The sequence below is a fragment of the Corylus avellana genome, chromosome ca7, assembly GCF_901000735.1.
Source record: "Corylus avellana chromosome ca7, CavTom2PMs-1.0".
In the NCBI taxonomy this organism is placed as follows: Eukaryota; Viridiplantae; Streptophyta; class Magnoliopsida; order Fagales; family Betulaceae; genus Corylus; species Corylus avellana.
Window position 1 is genome coordinate 2,448,455 of NC_081547.1, and position 26,286 is coordinate 2,474,740.

Here is a 26,286-nt window from a genome sequence, read left to right on the forward strand (position 1 = left end):
TCTACAATAATTGTGTTATATGCTTGCTGTGGCATGAATATGCATATTGTACTAAGCTTTTTTTCCTTGTGTGGTTGATTTAGCATGCATGTGAAACTATCTGTTGTTCACCTTGGAAGAACTTTTTGCCCTTATTTCTTATTTCGCTATGAGGCACAAATAGACAAGTTCGTGGCTTCAGGATATGGGTTTTGCTTTGAATCCTAGATCTTGTGTTAACGTTAGAAAACGAAAGGCCTAACATTTTATTTTTCTTTTTTAACAAACGGATCCCTGTATTTTCTCTAAACTCGGATCCTTCAATGACTAGCGTTAAGGATTCTGGAATAGCATAGCATGGCGTAAGTCCTGCATCTTCACTACAATCAGCGTAGTATCTATTAAAGCGTATAGCTATAGCGTTCTACGACCTCTTCTAGGTTCAACCAACCAACGGAAAGATAGGATTATCGTCAAAACTGTATGTAAACCAATCTATACCATAAATGTCATCTTCGAGTAGTGTTTTCAATGAGATTGAAGCTTTCGTTTAAGGAACGAACTGCATCTACTTCTCTTTTTCCTATAATTAATTAATTTAAACAAAAGAAAAACATAAAATTCATTTTAGAAGGAAAGATTTTCAGCTTCTAACCTGGGTTATCCACTACCCGCAGCGGAATATGGGTAGTATCGAAGTTATTTGCCTCCACTTACCTTTATATGGTTGTCTTATATAACAACATTTTTTTTTGGAATTTAATCCCAAAACCACGCCATTTCATTGAAAGAAAAATACAGAAAACGAAGCCCTACTCCCTTATTTTCTTTTTTCCCCTCTCCGTAGCCATAGTGTCCCTGCTGCCGTCTCTCTCTCACGTTCTAAAAAAATAAGTCCAGTCTCCAAGAGATAGCTCAATCGGCTAGAGACCACGCCTTATAAACGGAAGTCACTAGTTCGAATCCTCCCTTCCCCTCTTGTGTGGACATGTTAAAAAAAAAAAAAAAAAATGTAAAGTAGATGTCACAAGCAATTGGTTAAAAAAAACGCAATTGTGTGAGGTTATGAGCAGATTCTGCCCGCCTGTTCTAAAATTCGCCATTCGCATAATGTGGATTCAGATGAAAAATAAAGGTATTATCTGCACACATAGTGCGATTTACACCCCTAGCTATGAAGGGTATTTCTAAAATTATGTAGAGAAAATTTGGTGATTGAAAAGTAACTAGATTCTTGCTTAATTAATAATAGAGATGATCATACCACGAAGCACTAGCACTACTTCGCAATCTGCCAAAACAGAGCAAAAAATGATTCGCAATCTGCCAAAACAGAGCAAAAAATGATTCTTGCTTATTTTGAAGGTGACATCTCCAAAAACATATGAATTAGCTAAACTCCTAAAGACTAGGGAAATTGTGCAAATATCAAGATGCCTACAAGGGGGCATGGGAAAAAAGATAAAATACTGAGAGCAGAAGACAATGGAAGACCTCAGGTATCAAAACAATTGATCCACAGAACAGTCATGGAGAACCAGAAAGAAATATGTCTGTGGAACTAATTATTATGCGCTCCCTTTCATGCGCCACCCAAAAAAATCATAGAAATTATATATTCCAACATCACATCATCCAATGGCAGAAAACCATCAGGGCTTGAGAGCAATAGCCAACCCAAACCTGGGATTTTTGTCCAAGGCCTTGGTGTCGAGTTCCCCGGAGATTGTCAGCACCGACTTCGGTATGACCTCATGCTGCAGGAGAGCCCCGAGCCTCCCATGGTTGTTGAGCTTTGCTTTCACCACTGTCAGCTGGTCAACAGCGTATGACCCTCCAACTGTGAAAGTGTTTTCATTAGTGGAGAACCTTCTTGTGATCTCCCCAACAGCAGCACTCTTCTTAAATTGATCCAGGTGATGCACATATGATGCTTTTATACTGTCTCCCTTGTCACCCCTGAGAGAGAGAGAGAGAGAGAGCTTACAATATTTAAATCCCTCAAGTTCAATATAATTAAGATTTCAATAAGTTGAAACAATTGCCCCCAGTGATGAGTATGAAGGCTTACAATATTATAGAAGCAGATGAATCTGGTTTTGTCACGCTAATGCCAGCAGTGTACTTCGTAAAACAACCAGAAGTAGTATCATAACCTGCCTCTGCACCAAAAGCAATGCTTGGGGTGCCAATGGTGGCCGTAACATCAACGGCAGGAGATTGGCTCAAAGCAACAGCACTTGTGAAGGTTGCATGGTCATGGAAGTATTGCACCTCCAACTGCCAAAGGAGATTTTAAAAAGAAAAAAAAAAAAATTAAAATTGAACAGACACACATGTTAGCTACAACAATTATTTTAACAATTTCCCAGCAGGAAGGAAGCTGATTCACACCTTGCCAGAGTTATAATCAGGCAGCTTAAATGAAGCAATGGTCTTTGTTGATGGGACAATCTCAGTGAATGTAAGGGTTGTTGCGATCTGCAAAGACACAATGCAAGATGACTCAACAAGAAGTAAATTTGCTATACTAACATTTTCAAACAAAGGAGGCAACCCACATTTGATTCCGTATCAACTTTGACATCAACAACTACATTCTTGTACTTGTACTGTGCCGCCACATCCCCAGTTGAGAGTCCTCCTTTCTTCACCGCTGTTGATGTGAGTGCCTGGAATTAGAAGGAAAGAAAAGGATAAAATAAAAAAATAGCAGTTGATATTGTTGCTTCCCACATGCACATAAATTCACAAAACACACAGCAGTCAAAGAAGGAATAACTACAACATGACCACCAAATGACATTCCAAAGCAAGCATGACCAAAAACCGAGAAAATTAAAATTTTGACACAGGCAGATCACTCTAGCTACTAATTATTGGAAAATAACTTTTAGGTGCATCTGTTAGAATTAACTACTGAAATACAGCGACAGATAAACTAGCAAAATTTCAGTAAACATAGGACTATTAGCAGCTGCATTGGAAAGAGATAAAAGAGCTTAAAGTAAGACAAAAAAAAAAAAAAACTACAGCATTCAGATCTGTGCATATAACAAATTTAAGGTCCTAAACTCAAAAATAATCTTTGGCATGAAAGGTACTTATCACTTCAGTGGATAAACTATATCAAAACTCCTGCAGGAAAAATAAAATAGCAGCATAATTGATGATGCAAATACTGTGCCATACACAATAACAACAGCAAAATATTTACAAATGATGGACACACAACTCAAGTCAACTTAACAATATCTTGACCCTAACAAATAACATAAGGACAGTTCTAAAGTTTCATGGAAAGCAAGATATACAGTGAACTGAAGCTTGATGAAGTTTCTAAAGCAGCTGGAAAAATCATATAAAGTACCAGTCACATGCTATCTAAAAATGGCCAACAAGCCACCCCCCACAAGTCACACTACACCTGTGAATGATAAATACACTCCAAAACTTAACTAAAACCGACAGTGTCTTATGACCTCTCAGCAGTAAACAATATCCCATTTCATCACTCCTCACTATCTAGTACACATTTTCAATTAAAGCAATCCCAATGAGCTCTAGCTCATGCTGCACCTCCTTCTTCTATAAGGAGATGGAGGTTCAGCCAGCAGCATTCGTTTGTAACTTTAGAATCAAAATCATACTGAAAAATAACCTCTAAAGCCAACAATAACTACTATCTCAACTTATAAAATCGAATATAACATACTACAAATTGCTCATTGATTCAGCGAAAACAGCCATTAGAGTGAGAAAGAACCTAGTAGCGTCTAAAATTATCGAAAAACAAAATAATTCTTCTACTTATATGGTTCCTCATCCAACTAATGGAAATGGTCGCTAAATCAATATTACGGATTTGTAAGACTCAACAAGCTGTCGTAAATCACTTCAGAATGCAATTCAAATAGACTAATAACAAGAAAACCACAAAAAAATAATCATCGATCTAATCCCTATTTCCCCTAATTAGATACAAATAAATGCAATTGATTATTAAAAAAAAAAAAAAAAAAAAAAAAAGATAAAATACTGAAGCTAGATTCCGTACCACTCCGGCATCGCTATAGGTTGAGACAGTGAATTTCTGATCAGCGTTGTAGTCCTTAGTTAAAAGATCTACAAAGGAAGCAGCAGCTAGTGATTATCGATGCAAAGCATGAATCCGTAACAGAGAAATCAAATCGAACGGAGGCGAGTAAGATTAGTGAGTGAGTGCGATTACCTTTGGCTTTCTTGCCGATGTCCGAGAAGAGTCCCGGTCCCTTGCTCATCTTTGCTCAGAGAGAGAGAGAGGGAGAGAGGGTTGAGGAAATGGAAGAGATCGATTTTCGTGGTGGCGACGAACGTGGGCAAAATGATGATTGATCGGTCGGCTGTGACCGATTTGGGGGTGACACGCGTATTGCCAACCGTCAATTTTATTGATCGGTAAATGTTATGTGCGTGCGTCCAACTCCAAATTGTTAACTAGTATTTTTATTTATAAAATGCTGTTAAAACAATTAAGGAGATTTTCTTTAGTTTTTTAGTGGTCTAAATTTAATTCCAATTTATATATATAAAAAAAAAGTATTGAAATTGAATCTAAACAGTTAAAAATTACAAAAAAAATTCTGTTTATTTTTTATTTACAGTACCCAAAGTCAAATCTCTTTAAGACCTTACTCTTTATTTTTTCTTTTCTTTTTTCTTTTTTTTATGCCCTGTTTTTTTTTTTTTTTTTTTTTTTAAGTACATAAAAAGCCAGAAAAAACAAACACAACAGAAAGGGAAGCATCCCTTTTCAGCAAGAAGAGAGGGTGAATTTTTACCACTACGAATTACAAAGAAGAAAAGAGGAAGAACGAGGAAAATGAAGATCTATATAAGTGTTAATTTTTGTGTTCATCATGTGGCATATTGGGCCGTTATATCTCATTCTGACTGCATTTCTATTTTTTTACCATTAGATCAATAGATCTTACTCGTTGTTGCAGGAGGGTCCTAATATTTTACTTAATTCATTATCTCATAACTTTGCATATAATAATAGAAGATAACTTAATCCATAACTATCTTTACAAATCTAGAGAATACTAATACTGAATTTAATATTTGATAGATGTTGATCATACAATCTATTATATAGATTGGATTAGGTATCTTTTATTGAAAATGAAATGTTGGTGTATAAGGTTGTGATTAATTATAGATTGAGTTTGCAATCAACTAGGAAAATCTGTCCATAATTACCCAAAAAATCTAAATGATATCTTTCTTTTTTTTTTTTTTGATATACAATAAAGTTTTAGTCATATGATTCTCGGTTTTGTACTTTCTGCTGATTATGCAGTTATATGTGTTTATTGCCAATACTTTTATATTTTTATGAGAGCAAAAACAATAGTCGCAAATATGCAGGTATTGAGACTCGAACCAATGTGTCCAAGGTTGAAAAGACTAGGCCTAGGTATGGGTCAAAACGGTCCGATTTTGGCTCTTATCGGTTATTAACCGATAATTTTCGGTTAAACGGTTTATTAACCGATACCGGACCAGTAAGAATTTTAACCGAAATTATCAGTTATAACGGTACATGGTTAAACAGTTCGGTTTAATCAGCGATTTAACCGTGTGCTTTATATTGATTTATTTTGTTGCGCAAAAAATGAGTTTTTTGACTTTTGAGAACCCAAATATTTTTTGTTGGGCTAAAATAACTTATTAAAAATTAGTTGTTTTAAGGCCCAAATACTTTTTGCTATGACCCAAATATTTGTTTTTGGGGCTAAAAATTGAAGTTTTTTTATATTGATCCACCACAACTCCTTTTTTTTTTTTTTTTTTTATATATTATAAAATACATTTTTCCAAAGCAAATGAACTAATTAACATAATGAATGCTAATTAGACTAACAAAACTAGTTAATGAAAAATGCTTTCACCAAAGGCAAAAAAATCTCATCCAATGTCATCACTAAAAAAAAATCAAACCTACTCAAACCCAAATTAAGATAAGGTTACATAGGTATATATATAATCCAAAAACTACGTTGTTTTGACATCTCTACTTAATGGTTTATATCGGTTAAACGGTTAACTGATATGAAATTTATAACCGGACCGAACTGAACTGATAAACATACCGGTATAAAAAATTTAACCGATAAGGATATCGGTATATCGGTTACAGTTAACATCGGTTCGGGGGTTAAGGGCTAGGGGGTATGGCGTAGGAGTTAAGGGCTGGGGGGTAAGGGATAGGGGGTATGAGGTAGGAGTTAAGGAGTTAAGGAGTTAAGGGCTAGGGGGTAAGGGATAGGGGGCTATGGGGTAGGAGTTAAGGTCTAGGGGGTAAGGGATAGGGGCTAGGCGTTCAGGGGATAGAACGGTAATCGGTAACCAATTAATTTGCCCACCCCTATAAAAGACATCGCTTAGCTTGTGTTATGAAACCACATACGCATATATTAATGTGTTAACCGCGGTCAGTTATAAAAAGTTGAAAAGTTATGGCTTTTCATTTGTGCTCTTTGGTTCTCTATAAATAACACTCCCCCTTTGAATTTACTATTAAGTTTTTCATTCCCGAGTTTAGTAGTTCACAAAAGAAATTGTGATAATTCTCCAAAATTGATATTTGTAGAATTCATAGTTTTGTTGTATCCCGAAGGGGATTTGCTAGCAACCTATTAGCAAATTGCAAATATCACCTTAAAGATAACGATTTATTGTGCCTCAAAGCTATCATTTATTTTAAATTTTGTTATTACTTGAATAATATTTTTCTAACAATTTAGTGTTTATTTCTGATTCTTCTTCCTTGTCATATTATTTTATTAACAATAATATTAAGTGACGTGTAAAATAAAGGGGAAAATCCACTTTACTTCATGAAGTTTCAGGAATTTTTTTAATTTGAACCACAAAGTTTAAAAATTAGCAATGTACCCCCCAAATGTTTCAAAAATTTTAAATTTAAACCTTCTGTTACTAATTTCAGTTAAATTGGATGAAATTTTTTTTTTTAAAAAAAAGCTTGAAGGTAATTACGTAATTTCATAGATTTCCGAAAATTAGTAACTGAAAGTTTAAATTGAAATTTTTTGAAACATTAGGAGGATATATTACCAATTTTAAAATTTTAGAGTTCAAATTAAAAAACTCCTGAAACTTCCGAGGATAAACCGAATTTTTTCATAAAATAAACATAAAGAAAAGCACTATTTTTGTACGCTGCGTATAAGTCAGTTTAAGTAGCAGGCGGGGCTGAATTTTCCATTGGAAAAACCAAGACTAATATATATTTCTTTTCAAGGTCAAAGATGAAAAAGAAATATTGATTGCGTGCAATACCGTCCGAGAACAGCACACATTTATTGCGTGACAAATGACAATTCGTCAAAAAGAGTAAAGTAAAGTGGTAGGAACTTAGCAAGTATACGCAATGCAATTTCACCTTTTTGGAGTTTTGGGTCATACAGAATGTCAACATTGGGGAGACGATTAAACTGCTACCTAAATACCATTGGAATCATAAAAAAGAGCTGATTATATCTAAACTTGGATCCAAAAGAAAATAGCATTAAGAAACGCTTAATGTTTGTTACTTTACTCCCCTTCTTGACTCACGTCAAATTGATTCGTATTCATTTGTGAGGTTTTCATCTCACATTAAAAAAGTATAAACTAAAAGGGTAGTTAATATACTTAATGACGAGGAAGAAAAATAATAATGCTCGTAGGAACATAGCTTTTAGGAGCTCATCGTAAGAAATCATAATGCCTATAAGTTACATCCACACACTAAATCCCTATAAGTTACATATTACATTGATTGAGTGATTTTATTGTACATAACAAGCCTCATTATATAGAAGCAAAAGAAAAAGAGCTCTTAATGTGGAATAAACTCTCTTATATGTAAAACAAGGGGAGATGGTCTCACATATATGAGCAATGTGGGACAACCCACATTGCTCTTCTCTAACACTCACCCTCGAGGACATTATGTGATCGAGTTCAAATGCGAAATGACATTGTTCGAACGCGTCCTCTATTCTTAAATTTCTTAATGTAATTACGAGCTATTTGATCGACATCACTAACTCTTTATAACTCTTAGCAGTTTTTCTTTTGATTTTTCATAAATTTAAAGTACCAAACTATATTATGTTTTCTTACAAAACGTAAGTTTCCTATCTACCCTCACATTTTATACAAAATTTAAATTCAGGCCCAATGAAATGCATTAAAATTTAAAAGGAGAGTGAAATATTGTGTTAAAATAATGCATAAAAAAATTTAAGTGCTAGCTAATACATGGGATGTCAGTATAACAAAACATTTAGGGGGTGTTTGGCAAATAGGATGACCTAAACACTGTAGTTGATGTGAAAAAAAGTAAGAATATTTGGTATAAAAAAAATGAAAAAGTAGTATGGAAAAGTGAAAAAGTTTTGTTTTGTAGTGATTTTTTTATTTGAATAATAATAAAAAGTGAATGATTTTATATTAAAAGTAAAAAAGTTAGAATGTTTTGATGTTGATTTTTTTTGGGATATGGTGATGAAGAGTGTTTGGGTCAACCCTATTTCCATTACCAAACAAAGCCTTAAAAGAAAGTTAAAAAGAACACGCTATGATATAAACATAGAAAAAGGAAAAAAAGACTAGAGAAAGTGTTGAAAAATACTCTTATTAGGAGAGAATAATTGCGAGTTTACCTGCCTCGAACGAGTCGCACATTTGAAGTTGCAAGGGCAATGACTTAGCCGCACACGTTCGTCACCTTCCTTTAAAAATACATTATTATGAAAGCAAATTGTCAATTTTGTTAGGTCCGTTCGGCGCACCAGTTCGGTACCCTTTTAAGCCGTTTGTTGTAATGGACGGCCCAGATTAACAAAATTGGGGGCTGGCAATTTTTATAACATTGCCGGGGATCCTGATCTCCCTTTCTCCGTCCTTTTCAAATTGTCGTTCTCATTTCTCCGTGTCAAAAGCGCGTTTTTCCAATTAAAAAAAGTTCCGCGTAACTCACAAAAAAAGAAAAAAAGAAAAGAAAGAACCGCGTAGGAGTAGGATTCGACGCTCTCCAGTAACCACATGATTTTGTTGTTTAATTTAATGAGTACCATTTATTTCACATCCAAAACAAACCTAAAAATAGCAGTAAATCGAAGAAATAGCTCTTGACTCGCGCATTATTCTTCCAAAAAACCAGCCGAATAGCAGAGAAGTAAGCTGAAGTCTCTCAAGTGATGCACAAAAATTCGGATCCTTCTTCTTCTTCTTCATCATCATTCTCCTCTCCATTTCTGCATAATTTGGAGACAAAAAGATTAGTGTTAGCTTTGTCAGAGCCCACCTAACCGTACCTTTCAATTTCGTAGACGCTTCACTGAAATTTCGTTGCAATTTCCTTTTCTGAAAAGGCAAGGCTATTTGTATATATGAGGCTAAGGTGAGAGCGGAGGAAGAAGGTCGTGGTGATGATGGAGAGCTATTTGAATGATAATTTTGGGGAAGTGAAGCCGAAGCACTCTTCGGAGGAGGTGCTCCAGAGATGGAGGAACCTGTGTAGCGTTGTGAAGAATCCGAAGCGACGGTTTCGATTTACTGCCAATCTACCCAAGCGCAATGAAGCTGCTGCTATGCGCCGTACCAATCAGGTCTCTCGCTTTTCCTTTTTTCTTTTCTATTTACTTCACAGAAAACATCTATTTTAATTGAAAACCTTAGATAAAAAAAAAAAACAAAATCATTCAATCTTCATTCACAAATTGATTCTTGAATTCCAAGACGCCTGCACGAGTGGTATTTTGGATTGTTTGGAAATTATGAATTGTTTTCGGTTGGTTTCATTGTGATGGAAAAATATTTTTCTTACCAACCAAACAATGGAAACCATTTTTTTACAGGAAAATAAGCGATTTTCCCGAAAATGTTTTCCTAAAAAAACCATCTAACGTAGAAACAAATGCAGCCTTAATGATAAATGAATACTTCCAATCTCTACCGCAAATTTGTACCATATAAGTCAAATGAGACCATGATATATATCAGGAACTCTCATGTTGCTGCAGTAAATGAAATAATCCACCTTGCTCCTTACCCACCCCAATCGTTTTCCAGTGGTGTAGATTCTGTATGAAACAAAAATCAGCAAGAAAGATACGGCAACAATGTAATTTCTTGATGAATTTACTGACAAAAATCTGATTAAAGGTAAAGGAAGGAACAAATAGCACTTTAGTGAGTGTAAGATTCTCTGAAATTTCGACAGTTCCTATTTGTGTAACAGAAACAATAGTAATAGAAGTAAAAAATGACAAATAACAAATCATGTGATCTGTGGCACCCGTGTCTAGGATCCAAGGATTGTGTTTTAGATTACTGTGAATGGGAGGGTGAATTGTATTAGCAGAAAAAACAGAATGTTGAAAATCAAGATCAATGACAGAAGAATAACTTGTCCTCTTTGAAAAAAAATGATCATGATTATGCGTAGGGGTGTTAAATGAGCAAGTCGTTTGCGAGTGATCTCGGGATCGGCTCGTATAAACTTGGCTCGTGCTCGAATCGATTATTAAATGAGGTGTTTCGTGAACACAAATACTGGCTCGAATATTAAAGGAAGCAAGCTCGGCTCGACTCGGTTAGGCTTATGAGCAGCTCGTATAAAGTTTGAATTGGTAGTTGTTCACATAGTTGCTCATATTAATATTAAAAATTAATGATTGTTTTTTCTAATACATATCCTCTCTCTTCGAAATCAAGTGTCTTGTTGTCTTAACTCAAGCTCCATACTTAGCTAGTCAGACTAAGCAAATGTTTATATGCAAGTTGGCTTCTTGAGCCGTTTAAGAGTACTTAAAGTTTAAATTTATAATTAAAAAAATAAATTAAATATAAGAGCCAGCTCGCGAGCTAGCTCGGCTTATTATGAGCTCGGGCTCAATTTTCTAGCTTGGCTCGAGCTCGAGTAAAATTTAAACGAGCCGAGTCCAAACAAGGAAAGCTCGCTCAAGTTTGGCTCGTTTACACCCCTTTATGCACACTGCCTACTATGTTTGCGGAAGTTGGAGACATGACAAAGGGCATTGGTGAATATTGTTTCAGCATGCTCATCAATTGTTGGCATTGATCAGATGTGATTGGCAGTTGTGGAGAGAACTGCTGAGAAGAAGGAGAAAACTCTTCCATATTGGTAACTTCTTGAACATAATTGGCTGAATGTGGAGCTATTTTGTTTCTTGTAAACTTTGGGGTGGGGGTGGGTGTTCTTTCCTGTTAATGTTCTGTTTTGTAGGTTGAATAAACCTATTTCCAAATTGTGGAGTTCTTGTCATGGGTGTAGCAGTCTATGACTGAAAACTATTCGACATCATTTTTCTTGGTCATACCGACTCTTACAACAATCTTCTTTCTGCAACATATTCACAATTTTCAATGTATAACCTTCTACTATGACACGTTTTCTACCAAATTTTACTGCCTTCCATGCTGCCACAACTACAGCTACTGTTGGGTCGATTATAAAAGACTTTGTAGTACACATAGTTGCCAAAATATTTCTCTGAAAATAACCCCACTTTCCCATCTTCTTTTCAATTTTATCTATAGCTACTTCACAATTTATTTTTGCCACCCCAACAAATGGTTTTTGCCATCTTGACCTCTCCTTTAAAAAAAAATAAAAAAAATAAAATTATCCTCCATATTATTCCCCCCAGCTCTGTGTAGTTTTTAGAACTCCTTCACTAAATCTTTAGCTTTAGAAGATTATGGGAATTCCAAGTACTCCTCCAAACGTAAGACGACCTGTAGCTCAGTTTTGCCTCCAAAAAATTCCACTGCTGATAGTGTCCTTAAAAATTCTGGCCACCAGTGTGTCATGATTGTGAAGCAATCTCCACCCTTGTTTCGCCATTAACGCTATCGATCTTCCTTATCCGTTCTGTATCAAGTTTATTGCGATGGAATTTTTAGTCATGGATGCCTTAATCAATCAAAATAAAAAGAGAGAGAATCATGTAGCTGATTGACTTAGCATTGCATTTCATATGAACTGTGTCCTAATTTAAGGGAGCACATTAGCAAGTAATCCAGTTTCTTCGGCAAGCAGCTAGGAAAGCATTTATTCCCAAGCGATAGGGCTTGGAATTCAGATTGATGCCTTAGTCTACTCCGAGATAGAAAGATACCAATAATGGAAAAAGATATGCTCTTGAACTCTCGACTCACTAAGATGATTTTGGCCTCTTTTCTCAATTCACATACTTTGCACCTCTCCCTTCAGTTGTATTTTACCCTTTTCTTTTCCAGTTACTTGTGGTTATTCTTAGATCTTGTTGTCAATGATTGCATTACCAAATACAACATTATACTAAGATTGCGATAATAACTTGGTTTAAAGTTGGGAGACTAACTACTTTTCTATCTTGAATGTTGTAGGAGAAGTTAAGGATTGCTGTATTGGTTTCCAAAGCTGCATTTCAATTTATCCAAGGTAAGTTTCTTTAATATTTTTATAAATTTAGATTATATTACATCAAAAGATTCTCCATTCTCAGTATTGTTATGTCTACAGGTGTGCAACCTAGTGACTACACTGTACCTGAGGAAGTTAAAGCTGCAGGTTTTCAGATTTGTGGTGATGAACTGGGATCTATTGTTGAAGGTCATGAAAAAAAGAAGCTGGAATTTTATGGTGGAGTAGCTGGTATTGCAGAAAAGCTCTCCACATCAATCAACGATGGGCTCAGTACTGATGTTGATTTATTGAATCGCAGAAGAGAGATATATGGAATCAATAAATTTACTGAGAGCGTAGGACGGAGTTTTTGGGTATTTGTTTGGGAAGCCCTTCAGGACATGACTCTTATGATCCTTGGAGTTTGTTCTTTTGTTTCTTTGATCGTTGGCATTATTATGGAAGGATGGCCAAAAGGGGCCCATGATGGTCTTGGAATCGTTGCAAGCATCTTGTTGGTTGTCTTTGTCACAGCAATAAGTGATTATCGTCAATCTTTACAGTTCAAGGATTTGGACAAGGAGAAAAAGAAGATTGCTATCCAGGTTACAAGAAATGGATACAGGCAGAAAATGTCGATATATGATTTACTTCCTGGTGATATTGTACATCTTGCTATTGGGGACCAAGTCCCTGCCGATGGACTTTTTGTTTCAGGATTTTCTGTGTTAATTGATGAATCAAGTTTGACTGGGGAGAGCGAGCCAGTAGTGGCGAGTGCTGAAAATCCTTTTCTTCTCTCTGGAACTAAGGTTCAAGATGGTTCATGCAAGATGTTGGTTACCACTGTTGGGATGAGGACCCAATGGGGTAAACTGATGGCAACTCTTAGTGAAGGTGGAGATGATGAAACCCCACTGCAGGTAAAATTGAATGGAGTGGCAACTATTATAGGTAAGATAGGTCTTTTCTTTGCTGTTGTGACCTTTGCAGTTTTGGTGCAAGGATTGCTGAACCGTAAATGGCAAGAGGGAACTCACTGGAGCTGGTCAGGAGATGATGCATTGGAGATGTTGGAATTTTTTGCCGTTTCAGTTACAATTGTTGTTGTGGCTGTTCCAGAGGGGCTGCCATTGGCTGTAACATTGAGCCTTGCCTTTGCCATGAAGAAGATGATGAATGATAAAGCACTTGTTCGCCATTTGGCGGCTTGTGAGACTATGGGATCAGCCACGAGTATTTGTAGTGACAAAACTGGGACTCTAACAACCAACCACATGACTGTTGTAAAATCATGCATTTGCATGAACGTCAAGGAAGTGAGCAAACCCAATGACGCTTCTAGCTTGTGCTCTGAACTGCCAGATTCGGCTGTGAAACTTCTGCTACAATCAATATTTAATAATACTGGGGGAGAAGTTGTTGTTAACAAAGATGGCAAATTTGAGATACTGGGAACACCCACTGATACTGCTTTATTGGAGTTTGGCTTGTCACTTGGTGGGGATTTTCAGGTTGAGCGGCAAGCATCTAAACTTGTTAAAGTTGAGCCATTCAACTCTGTAAAGAAACGGATGGGGGTAGTGTTGGAGCTTCCTGAAGGAGGTTTACGAGCCCATTGTAAAGGTGCTTCAGAGATAGTTTTGGCTGCCTGTGACAAGGTGATCAATGCCAATGGCGAGATTGTTCCCCTTGATGAAGCATCCATTAACCATCTTCAAGTTACAATTGATCAATTTGCTAGTGAAGCTCTTCGAACTCTCTGTCTTGCTTTTATGGAACTGGAAATTGGGTTCTCTGCAAAGAATCCTATCCCCGTTTCTGGGTATACTTGCATAGGAGTGGTGGGAATTAAAGATCCAGTACGTCCTGGTGTAAAGGAATCTGTTGCAGTTTGCCGTTCAGCTGGAATTACTGTAAGAATGGTTACAGGAGACAATATTAATACTGCGAAGGCTATAGCTAGGGAATGTGGAATTCTAACAGATGATGGTATAGCAATTGAAGGTCCAGTATTCCGAGAGAAGAGTCCGGAAGAAATGTCTGAACTAATTCCTAAACTTCAGGTGATTTTTCAGTTGTATTTATAGAATACCACTTATTCTAAAAGCTTACGGTTATAGGAAATGATGAATTTAATAATTTAATTAGTACTTTAAGACTCCCCTTAATGAGTAGGTTAGAACTCCCCTCAACAAATGATGCCCAACACGTGGAATATTTAAAGCTATAGAGCTAAAGTTTGAACTTATGACTTCTGCTCTAATATCATATTAAATCACCACTTATCCTAAAACTTAAGCTAATAGAAAATTGTGAATTTAATCATCTAATCAATTTTAACATTGAGTATAGTTTTCTCTAATTAGTGACACAAAAGTTTCACTTTTTCTATAGGTTATGGCTCGATCTTCACCACTAGACAAGCATACTTTGGTGAAGCACTTGCGTACTTCACTTGGTGAGGTTGTTGCTGTGACCGGTGATGGAACAAATGATGCCCCGGCACTTCATGAAGCAGATATTGGACTAGCAATGGGCATTGCTGGAACTGAGGTGAGGATACTATAGTGCTTTCAAAGTGCAGCATTTATCGCACCACCATCGGAAAAGATAGTCATGCATGGCTGCTGGAAATAAAAAAGATACATTATTATGTTATTTTTAACTAGGTTCCATTTTTATTTGAAACATCTGGATTTTATTTTCTTATTATGTTTCTTATGTAATATTGACAATGAGGAAGATAGGCTAAATCTGAAGAAAGTGGTTCATTGGTACAGTGGGAATGCCAAAATGGCTAGACATAATATATATACATTATAACCTCCTCTTAGATGGAAATGTGTCCCTCAATCAAGGAAAATGACTAAAAAGGTTTAGCGTAGCTGATGCTAAAGAGTCGGAGCATAAATCATTGATTTGTTTACATTTCTTTATATAATGGAGTGGTGGGTCTATTCTCATTGCTTGAAGAATTTTTTAGTTCCTTTTTATTTTGGCCTAGGATTTTTTTTTTTTTTTTTTTAATTATAATAACAACCGTGCGGCAATTTCAACTAATCTTTACTAAATTCAGGTGGCTAAAGAGAGTGCTGATGTCATAATACTGGATGATAATTTCTCAACAATTGTGACAGTGGCCAAATGGGGACGTTCAGTTTACATAAATATACAAAAATTCGTACAGTTTCAGCTGACAGTTAACGTGGTTGCATTAATTGTCAACTTCTCTTCTGCTTGCCTGACAGGTTAGAAGTCTGCATACTAGATCTTGTATTCTTGTTTCATTTTTAGCTTGTTCCTTCAAGGAACCATTTTCCCAAGTCTGCTTATGCCTTTGCATCAAATCATGCTTCAGGGAATGCTCCCCTCACAGCTGTTCAGCTATTGTGGGTCAACATGATCATGGATACACTGGGAGCACTTGCACTTGCGACTGAGCCTCCAAATAATGATTTAATGAAGCGTTCCCCCGTAGGAAGGAAAGGGAACTTCATCAGTAATGTCATGTGGAGAAATATCTTAGGGCAATCTGTCTATCAATTTGTCGTAATATGGTTGCTTCAGACAAGAGGGAAAGCAGTATTTCGTCTTGAAGGCCCGGATTCTGATCTGATCCTAAACACCCTTATTTTCAACACATTTGTCTTTTGCCAGGTAACTTTTCTGAACGACCTACAAGCACTGCTTGTTGAACACTATGTTTGAAGTGGTAGAATGTGATGTTTTTTGAGTGGTAGACGATGACAAGCAGGTTTAGTTTTTAATTCTTGGATGTTGTTTGCTGATGCCAATGTATGTCGGGGTAGACTTTCCTTGAACAAAAATAATCCCCTATTTGTTGTGAAGGACCAAGGGTGCAGATACCATACTAATAATAAAAAATTACATGAAAGTAGGGATGGATCAGGATCCTTGACAATTTTTAGAGTATTGATACAATTCCTTAAATCTCAACCATTATGTTCGAAATAAATGGCTGAGATTTTGCCATATCAGCATATACCACTTTTCCCACCCTACATTTACTACCTTATTATTAACCATATTTTAACATGTTAAAAGTGATAGATGTTGATGTAACGAAATCCTAACCATTTATTTCGAAAACAATGGTTGAGATTTAAAGATTGTCACAGTACAATACCCTAGGAGTCATAGAGGATCTTGACATGATCAAGTATATTTAAAATTTGCAACTTCAAGTAAGAAGAACTAATATATTTCTTTCAACTATTTATGTATGCCTTCCTTCGTATCAATTAAAAGGGAAAGGAAAGGGTGGTTATCTTTTGCAGCTCAAAAGGGTTCACACCAAAAGTGTGTTCCCTTTCTTGTGATAGCAATTGGAGTCACGTAGGATATCATATAATTGCTAAACTAGATATGGTTTTGAAGAATTTATCATTGCTACTCCCCTTTTCCATTGTCAAATGGCCTTATGGACTTAACCCCAAGGGTTGGCTCGAGTGGTAAGTCACTTGGTCCCGGTGCCTCATGAAATATCAAGTTTAAAGTTTGATCCCCTTGAGTGCAAACAATTCATTGGGACCATGTCCGTTGACGAAAGTCTGAATTTTACCCGACCCATGTGGAGACGGTGCTTTGCACGGTGTTCCACAGATCCGGATACCCTGATTATTAAAAAAAAAGGCCTTATGGACTTGGTAGCCCTGACACGACATTATAAAGTATATGTTACTGGAACACCGGTTGGATGTATCATTTAGACCATTGCATCCTTGGGCTTGCCGGTTCCCGTCTATGATCACAAAATAATATTGATGAATTAATTCAAGGTTATAACCATCTTTTCAGCAGAGTTACTTCAAACAACTCAGCAGTTTGTTTCTACTCTCGATAAGGAATTGTTGCAATTTTTGTCTTAAAACACGTGGCTTTTGTCTGAATGAAATACAGCAATTTGTTGGAGTCACAAAGATAGTTTACATGGAGTAATTTCAGTTTCTTAGTTAACTATACTTCAATTTCTAACCCTACTTGATTCTACAGGTTTTTAATGAGGTAAGCTCACGCGAAATGGAGGAAATCAACGTTTTCAAAGGCATTCTGGATAATTATGTTTTTGTGGTCGTCCTCAGTGCAACTGCTTTCTTCCAAATCATAATCGTAGAGTTCCTGGGAACATTTGCAAACACATCACCTCTCACTTTGTCACAATGGTTCGTTAGTGTAGTCGTTGGATTTTTGGGCATGCCAATTGCTGCTGGCTTAAAGATGATCCCTGTATAAGCCACATGGGTCAAAGCCTACGTCATCAAATTTGTCGGCAGAAGTCTTCTCAGGTACATGCCACTGGCTGGTGTGAAAAACTCATGTGAAGAATAGCATTACTTTGTAGATATTTTGGTATGACCGTTTTATTTTCAGCTTTTATTTCTCTTATTAGCCAAGGACATATTTACTAAGTCATTGTAATAGCTCGAATTCCTTCATTTACTTTGGTTGTAAAGGCAAATAATGTTAGTTATTTTATCCCAGATATTTAAGTTTCAGAGTGAAGCCACCATGCAAATGGGTTGATGTGGACGTCGGCACAGGAGCATGGTGGAATGTTATGTTATGATCCAGGTGGAGACCAATAGTCTCCCTTGGTAATAAGATTAAGATTAAGAGAAATAGTTAAATAAGGGATAATTATCTTTTAAATAAGGTTAATTATCTTATCTTGATAGGATTTGCTAGTAGGATTTTAATATTATCTTATTTTATAATGTAAGTCTATAAGTCTACTTATAGACTCAGTTGAGATCAATAAAATATGCTGTAAAGTTGTAATCATTAAGTTTTTTGTTATGAGATCCAAGTTTTCTCTTAAAAAGCTACTCCAAATAAAAATATTACGCTCTTGAAATTCAAGCACCCAACATCTTCCATCATAAAATCATAAAATCCTTGTGTCATAAATGTGATACATTCAAATAGGTTCAAACAACTTCTTTCCACTCGTAATTTTTGCCTAAACCCTAAACTCATTCTTCATGCAATCTCGAAAATTCTTTGGCCATTTGGGGATGTTTCCGGCTGGGGATAGAGCCAAAATTTTTTATTGAAAGGGACCAAATCATAAATGATAAATATATTAAAATAAGAGGTCAAAGCATTTTAGACTCTCTCTCAAACAACCACCACAACCATAAAGGTTAACCCACCTCCACCATGGAACTCGAGAACCATAGCTGTAGTCAGTTGAGGGAGGATAGAAAGAAATTGAGGGGCGAGAAGAGAGAGAAACTAGAAAAAATTGAAATAAATGTTAAGGATGTTTTGGATTGAAAATGAGGCATAACTCCAGTTTTAATGTCAAAAAATTAGAAACTCGAGTCCTAAAATCCAAATGATAATGTTCCCTAAAAAAATCAAGTACTCCATCAACGAAAATTCAAGAATAGTTCAAACAATATGCAGTAAAGGAAACTATTGAAACCTAACTATTTATCCCCAATCATCCCATCTCCCCATTACAGGAGATCTCTAATTTTTCACTGGAAGCAAGCTATTCAATCCAAAATCAGAAGCTGTTTCTTTGGAAGGCTAATAAAAGCTCACCTTAGCATGTAATTCTGGAAGGTGATGCCAAAAATATTGTGGAAGCAGTGAAAGAGAATGGTCCCAACAGCAGTAGGATGGGTCAATTGATTGATGATATCCGTACAACTCTTCATTATTTCGTTGACTGGAAAATTGAATATGTGAGCAGTAAAACTAATGGTGCGGCACATAGGTTGGCTAAGAATACAACCAACGGTATCATAGATAGAAACTGGTTGGAGAAAACTCCCGAATGTATCTGTGATATAATTACGATAAAGAAGTCTTCTCCATCTGTTATTTGATTCTATGAAATATATTGATATTTTTTCTTTAAAAAAAAAAAAAAAAAATTCAATCCCTTTATATTTCTTGCCTGGATTTAAATTGAATATCAAGCCTACAACCATTTATGTAATACCCCAATACTCAAAATTTATTTTTGGAAAAAATTCAAATTTAGACTCGAGATTCTTTTGCGATTTCAATTTAATCCATAAGTTTTTAATTTTAATATTTAGGTCCTTAATTTTTCTTCTAGTTTTAAATAGACTCCCCCTTCAACATACCATCTAATTAATTAACATTATGCCCGTAAGATCAATAAAATAAAAACCTAAGGACTAAATTTGTTTTTTCCCCACCTTCAAGAAAAGAAGAAAAAAAAAAAAAAAAAGAAGCCTTGTCCCTTTATTTTTTGTGTATGAATTTCTATATGGCTATAAAGGGGTTAGAGCATCCACATCAAGCTCTCTATTTCTAACATTTCTCTAAAATTTTAACAAAATCTACAAAAAACCTCATTTATCAAACTCTTTATCAAGAGTTAAATCTAATATCTGTCAGACCTCCTCTTCAAATTTAAGAGCATTCATATTGAGTTTTTCAAATAAAAATTAAATTTAAAGCAAAAAACTTACTTTTTTAAATTTGAAGAGTCACTTTTAAAATGAACAAAATATTAAACTCTCTATATCATCCTCTATTTTAGTTAATTATTATTATTATTATTATTATTATTATTTTTGTTCTTGGTAGATGAGAGAAAAGGAAAATAAATAGATAAAATTAAAAAACTAAATAACTTTCATTTTTTTGCACTTGATAATTGAAAGTTAAATTTGAAATAGAATAAAGAGTTTGTTAAATGATTATTTTTGTGAGTTTTTTCAAATTTAAAGAAAATCCAAATTTATAGAGTTTAACCGAATGGTCAAAAGAGCAAAAGTAAATGTTATTTATTTTATCAGACTATTTTACTGGCTGTAACTTTTCGTTTTTTTCCCTCTCCTTTTCTATTTCTTTCCCTCCAGAGTTTCATCCACGTACTTTTTCTCCCCTTCCATTTTTCTTTTCGTCACACAACCACAGAGCGAGAGAGAAGCCACATACAGAGAATTGATATTTCTGTCCACCCGCCATCCACAACTTTCTGCAGGTATTTATTTTTTTTGTTTCATCTTTGGATGTTTGATTGTAAATTACTTCGATAATTAAAAAATAAAAGAAAAAAGGGGAGGCTGATTCGTGATTTTGAGGACGTTCATGGTATTCTCGCAAATTTGACAAGATGCTTTTTCATTCTTTTCTCTCCACCCGATCTCTCTTTTCCAGTGACCCCGCCTCATTGCAGGAGAAAACCTAATGGTGTTGATTTCAGACCATGCTTGGTGCGCTCCCTCCGGCAACCTTCCAGGCGGACTTTTTCTCTCAAATCAAGGTGAATCTCTTTGACCCATTGTGTAGTTTCTTTGTATATAGCTTCAAGCCAATGATTGAGGTCTGTTGATGGTGTCATCATACCTGTTTCTGGGTTGTTTTATTGAGTTTAACGGTACTTTTGAGGTTTGGATAGGTGCGGTTGTGGAATATGCTCTTGGGGGGGTCCGAGAATGCAATTTTTCTTTTTTCCCTTTTGCTTTGTGATTTTTATTGGTTGGTACGAAAAGAGTGTGAGGAGGATGAACTGTAGGGTTTAAAAGAAGTTTTTGGTGATGCTTGGAAGAATATGTATGAGTTTGGTGGCCAGCTATGGAGGTTTAAGTACATTTTGTCCTTCGGTTCTCATGTGATTTCAATTTAAAAAATGATAGAATTCATTCTTTGAACCATCATTATAGTGAATGAATGAATCCACTATTGAATTTGTGAAAAAAAAAAAAAGAAGATGGTTGAAAGATGGGTGTCTAACATGCCCCTTTCAATTTAGTCCTTAACTTTTCAATTTCAACAATAGTCTTTAGGTTTTCTTTTGGTTTAAAATAGGTTTTTCCGTCGACCCATCATCCAATTAATTAACGGTAACGATATGTCATGCCAAATCGATCAATTAATGTCATGTAGCTTTTGTTTGATATGAGTATATTTTTATAATTTAATACAATTGTGCAACATGTCACATGACATGTCAAATGAGAATTACATCATACATGACATTAATTGATTAGTTTAACATGATATGCTGTTAATTAGTTAGACAATGAAATGTCAGAGGATCCTATTTGAAATCAAAGGAAAAGTTAAGGATACAACTGCTGAAATTGAAAACCTAAAGATTAAATTTGTTTCCAGCAACGCAACCCAGGTTTTCTTTTCTTTTCCTTTCTTAGCTTTCCCTTTTTACTTTGCTCTTTCTTTTTTTCTCCATGCCCTATTTTTTCCCCTTAGCTTCTCTTTCTCTTGTAGGTTCTCAGTGATTCCTAGTATTATCAGTACAGAGAAGAGGGAAGTGCTACCAGATAATTTTATCTCAGAAGTTAAAACCTTTTCATCGAAAAAGGTAGGCCCCTATTTTTTATTTTTTATTTTGGATTTTGGATTTTTTCTTTTATTATTGGAAGCCTTCGAAGTAGTGATTTATGATTACTAAAAAAAGTTATGAGTAATGATTACCAAAAATTAGGTAGGAATAGTAAGTTCTAATTATTGAAAACTTTATGATGTGTTTACTATTTGGGGCATATATTTTTATGCTTTTGCTTATTTTAGTTGTGTTACCAAAACATTTAGTAAGAAGTAGTTGCTTATTATTTTTATTTGACATTAGATTAGTTAAAGTTACACTAGTTTAACTTTAACTCAATCATTTAACATTTTATAATTTATTTGATTTTGTAGATTATGGAAAAGCAAACTACAATGGTCGACTTTTTTAAAAGAAAAAATGCACAAATTTCAGAAGCCAATGTCGGTGATGCATTATTGCCAGCCCCTAAAGTTGATATTCTAACTTTTGAAAATCCTCCAACAAAATCTCGAAAAGTAGACATCAATGAAATTGATATTAGTTCATTGGAGCATGATCTTGGATCACGTCCCCAAATATTGGATTATGATGTTAATCGACGGGATGAAATTCGACGAGCTTACATTAAAACTGGTCTGTATCAACCTACTCTCTCAAAATACCCAAGATCTGGATCAGCATGCCATCTTCGCCGCTTTCAACCTTCATGGTTCAAGCTATTTCCGTCATGGCTTGAATATTCGCGTGATAAAGATGCAGCCTTTTGTTTGCCATGCTTTCTCTTTTATAAGCCATCAGGAAATCCTACGCACAATGCATTCACTGTTGATGGATTCAAGAATTGGAAGAAAGTGAATGGAAAAGATTGTGCTTTTCTCACTCATATAGGGAAAAATCCAAATTCTCGTCATAGAATTGCCGAGAGGTCATATAATGATTTGAGGAACCAATCTCAATCCTTTCAAAAGGAGTTTGGCAATGCAAACAACTAGGTTCCATTTTGAACACAATCTGGCATTGTGAGGATTTCCAAGACACAGCAGTGGCAGATTGATCAAGGGGTTCAAAGCGTGCAAATTGTCTTTTTATTTTTCAATGTAATTTTCTATTCTTAGTGTTTCTTTTTTTTTTGGCTAGATTCTTGTTTTGGTCTTGTTTTCTATTTTCGACAGAGTTGTTCCTCTCCTTCCCGACTACTGATGGTCGGCTTTGTTCTTCTTTTCCGACCATAGATGGTTGTGTTGGCAACCCTTTGGGGTTTTATTTCGTTTACGGAATATTGCCATTTATAACAGCTTCTTTTGGCCGTTTTGGTTTGTTTGAAGGGCCAAATCATTTATTTGACCCATCTCCGACTATTATTAGGATTTCTTTGTTAATTTTGTTTGTATTCTTATAATTTTCCTTTTTCCTTCCCCCACTTAGAATGAAAAAAAAAAAAAAAAAAAAAAAATCTAGGTTCCATTTTTATAAGTGATTGAGGTGAAACAATTATTTTTTCTTTTCTTTCGTTTAAATTTTAATATATTTATCATTTATGCTTTCATGACAAGAAATCTTAGTTTGGTCTAGGGTCATTGTGAAACTTTTGTAAATGGAATCCTAATCAATTACACTTATGACACCTAAAACCAATCTAGTATCAAGAATCCAACGTCAAAAAGGAAAAGAGTTTTCAATTGGAGGAATTTCTTCTGACTTAATTTGAAGGAAATCTTTGTCGGTCAAGACCCTCTTAATGCAATTGATTAAAAAAAAATCGTTGCTAAGAGGATCAAAATTCCGGTAGCTATTACATACATCTTCTCTTTTAATCAGGGGTTTTGGAACCAAGTTTTATCTTAATGCGAACAGCAGCAGGATGAGAGGAACTCTCAACAAAACTGATTAAGCTTGAATGCATTGATGATAATTTTGAGGGAACTTCTTGCTTGGGTGTATTAACATGTTCCATCAACGTTCTCTTATAAAAGGAAAATAATTGTTCCTGCGTGCAATATATTAACAAAAAAAAAATCAGTTTGATTCTTCATGAGCATCAATTGTGCTCAAAGATAAGTTAATACCAACGAAGAGGAACTCAATCTTTTCTATAGATCCATGTTGGGATAACAGACGACAGCATGAGCATCAATTTTTCTTCAGTCAACCAACGATTGATTATTACTAATACTTCCTACATACATTAACATCCAACCCATTGCATAAATTTGGAGGATTCGATCCGTCACCGGAGATCGGAAGAACCCACAAGAAGATCGAGAATTTTGCTTACATCAATGGGGAGCACCGAAAGGAAGTGATCGTAATAAGTCAAAGACAAGAAAATTGTATTCGAATGGATACCATTCATCTCAGCAAACTGAATCAAGAAAAGAAAATCACGATAAAAGGAAAAGGAAAGAAAGAAATAAAAAACAGAGGTTTACAGAGAGAAACAAACTTTTAAAACCCACTGAATGGCATCCAAACGAGCACGCTTCAACCAGCTTTGAGTTGTGCTTGGGAAAAAGCATTTGGATCCAAAACCACTGCTGCTTTCTGTGTCAACCAAGTATTGAACATAGCGATCGTCTTCATATTCTGGAACAATATATTACATTTCAACTCAATCTACTTTTCATTTTGTAAATTGATGTTTAGTGAGAAGGCTTTAACATCTTATTTGTTGGAATGCAATCTTATTTTCTTCATGAATTTTATTGTACTGTAATATTATTTTGGTTGATATTAATTATGGCTATGAATAATTGGATATTGATTGCCATGAATCTAGTACTGAATGTGTCTAATTGATATTTTTTTACTTATAAGATATGAAATTGTATAAATTAGGTCATTCCAAGTATTTGGGTCAATTTAACCCAAGTTGAATCGGATTGAAATTGGTCATGTTCGGATCAACCCAACACAATATGTTTATTTAACAGGTTAGGCGGGTTGGTTTTTGTCACTCGTTTGTTTAAAACACATTTTGTCAAGATTGAAGAGTTTGATTCGTTTAATTAAATTGATCAGGTTGGTAAAAAAAAACCAAAAGAGACTTGAGAGGAAGGGGGGAAGCATTCACAAGGAGAGAGTTCCACCCAAAAAAAATCCCTTTTTATTTATTCACTTTCCTTTTTCTCCATCTTCTTGGTAGTTCTGAAACTTCTATTGGGTTTTTGAAAATGGAATCCTAATCAAAACTACAATTCATACAATAGATTCTATTGCATGTAGACAACAGTGATGACACCTACAAATCAATGTAATGTCAAGAATCAACTCAATCAAAACGACCCTAGAATGCAGCAAAAATAAATAAATCAATCTTTGTTAAGAGGATCAAATTCCGCTAACTATGTGTCTGGTTGCTGAAAAAAATCGAGTTTCGTCTTAATGCGAACAGCAACTGTATGAGAAGAACTCTCAACGACACCTATTAAGCTTGAATGGATTGAGGAACCTCCTGGCGGCTTGGGTGTCTTAACTTTTCCCATCGCTATGTTCTCCATCATATAATAAGAGGAAAATATATGTTCCTGCATGTGTGTTTGGCCAAACTTTTATTTTTCTTTAATTAAATTTCAAGATACCCATTTCAATCCACAAGAGAACTCACATTTTCTATGGATCCCCACAATGAAATCACATCATTCATCTTGAGCTCGAATTGTTCTTTAGTTAATTGACCATCAAACGCTCTTAATACTGCAGAGGCAGCTATAATCGATGGCCGATGATCCATTAAATTGATCTCTGGATCAAAGAAAACTCAGAAATCAGTACTAAATTTGAAGCCAATCTTTAACGTTATATATATATATATATATATATATATATATATATATATATATTATTACCTTTGGTGGCAGCCATAATAAGTTGCACAACCCTAGGGGCCAATCCTTCCGGTATAGCTTCACCACAGAATTTATTAATGAAATAATGCAGATAATGAAAAGGAGTAATTGGAGTCATTTTCCATTCTAATACTTCGAGAACAATCAGCACATTTTTCCGAGTCACCTCCTTCTCAAATTAGAAATCTGACAGTTGTGATAGATCCGGCCTAGTTTTCCATCCCTCCTCCATCTTTGCTGCCAAAGACAAACATGCTACGACTAGTGATCGAACGGCCAAAAGCTCCCCATCCTATATATATATATATATATATATACACACATCCAACCATTACAGAAATTTGGAAAACATGAAAAACCAATTAGGTAAAAAGATTAATCAAAGAATTCTGCTTACATCAATTATGGGCAGGATTGAAAGGAAGTGATCAAAATAAGTCACGGATAAATAAGCTGTATGGTTTGAAAAACCGAAGAATTCCCGAGCCTGTATCAAGAAAGGCAAAACTTCAAATAAAGAAAAGAAAACGAGGAGATTTACTGAGAGCAACAAACTTCGAAAATCTTCGCAATGCCTTCCAAGCGAGCAGTCTCCAACCAACTTTGACTTGTGCTTGAGCAATCACAGGAAGATGTCACAAAACTTTTGGATCCAAACCCAGCACTACTCTCTCTCTGAACCATGTTTTGAACAT

The 26,286-nt window shown here is 35.3% G+C and overlaps 2 protein-coding genes across 3 annotated transcripts in view; one reads left to right on the plus strand and one right to left on the minus strand.

The window, feature by feature from the left end:
- Window positions 1-1,313: 1,313 nt before the first annotated feature.
- The window catches only part of LOC132188675 (mitochondrial outer membrane protein porin 2-like), a 25,764-nt gene continuing 791 nt past the window's right edge, over window positions 1,314-26,286 (minus strand). Inside the window, exons 2-7 of one of the 2 annotated variants that reach the window (XM_059603196.1) lie at window positions 4,211-4,274; window positions 4,037-4,104; window positions 2,541-2,651; window positions 2,374-2,460; window positions 2,051-2,259; window positions 1,314-1,938 (exon numbers count right to left, since the gene is read on the minus strand). In XM_059603196.1, the coding sequence (XP_059459179.1) occupies window positions 1,632-1,938; window positions 2,051-2,259; window positions 2,374-2,460; window positions 2,541-2,651; window positions 4,037-4,104; window positions 4,211-4,259 (831 nt within the window). In that variant the 5' untranslated portion in view covers window positions 4,260-4,274 and the 3' untranslated portion in view covers window positions 1,314-1,631. Of the gene's footprint in view, window positions 1,939-2,050; window positions 2,260-2,373; window positions 2,461-2,540; window positions 2,652-4,036; window positions 4,105-4,210; window positions 4,382-26,286 lie in introns of those variants that run through there. The other variant, XM_059603195.1, reaches the window with a different exon arrangement.
- LOC132186093 (calcium-transporting ATPase 2, plasma membrane-type) lies at window positions 9,067-17,964 on the plus strand. Its single transcript, XM_059599896.1, has 7 exons — window positions 9,067-9,641; window positions 12,427-12,481; window positions 12,563-14,511; window positions 14,843-15,001; window positions 15,525-15,696; window positions 15,807-16,105; window positions 17,462-17,964. The coding sequence occupies exons 1-7, from the start codon at window positions 9,462-9,464 to the stop codon at window positions 17,699-17,701; spliced, it is 3,054 nt and encodes a 1,017-aa protein (XP_059455879.1). The 5' UTR covers window positions 9,067-9,461; the 3' UTR covers window positions 17,702-17,964.

Coding starts and splice junctions, on each gene's coding strand:
- LOC132186093 (XM_059599896.1), top strand. CDS start 9,462: ATGATGGAGAGCTATTTGAATGATAATTTTGGGGAAGTGAAGCCGAAG. Junction 15,002..15,524: donor TGGGCATTGCTGGAACTGAG/GTGAGGATACTA, acceptor TACTAAATTCAG/GTGGCTAAAGAGAGTGCTGA. Junction 15,697..15,806: donor CTCTTCTGCTTGCCTGACAG/GTTAGAAGTCTG, acceptor ATCATGCTTCAG/GGAATGCTCCCCTCACAGCT.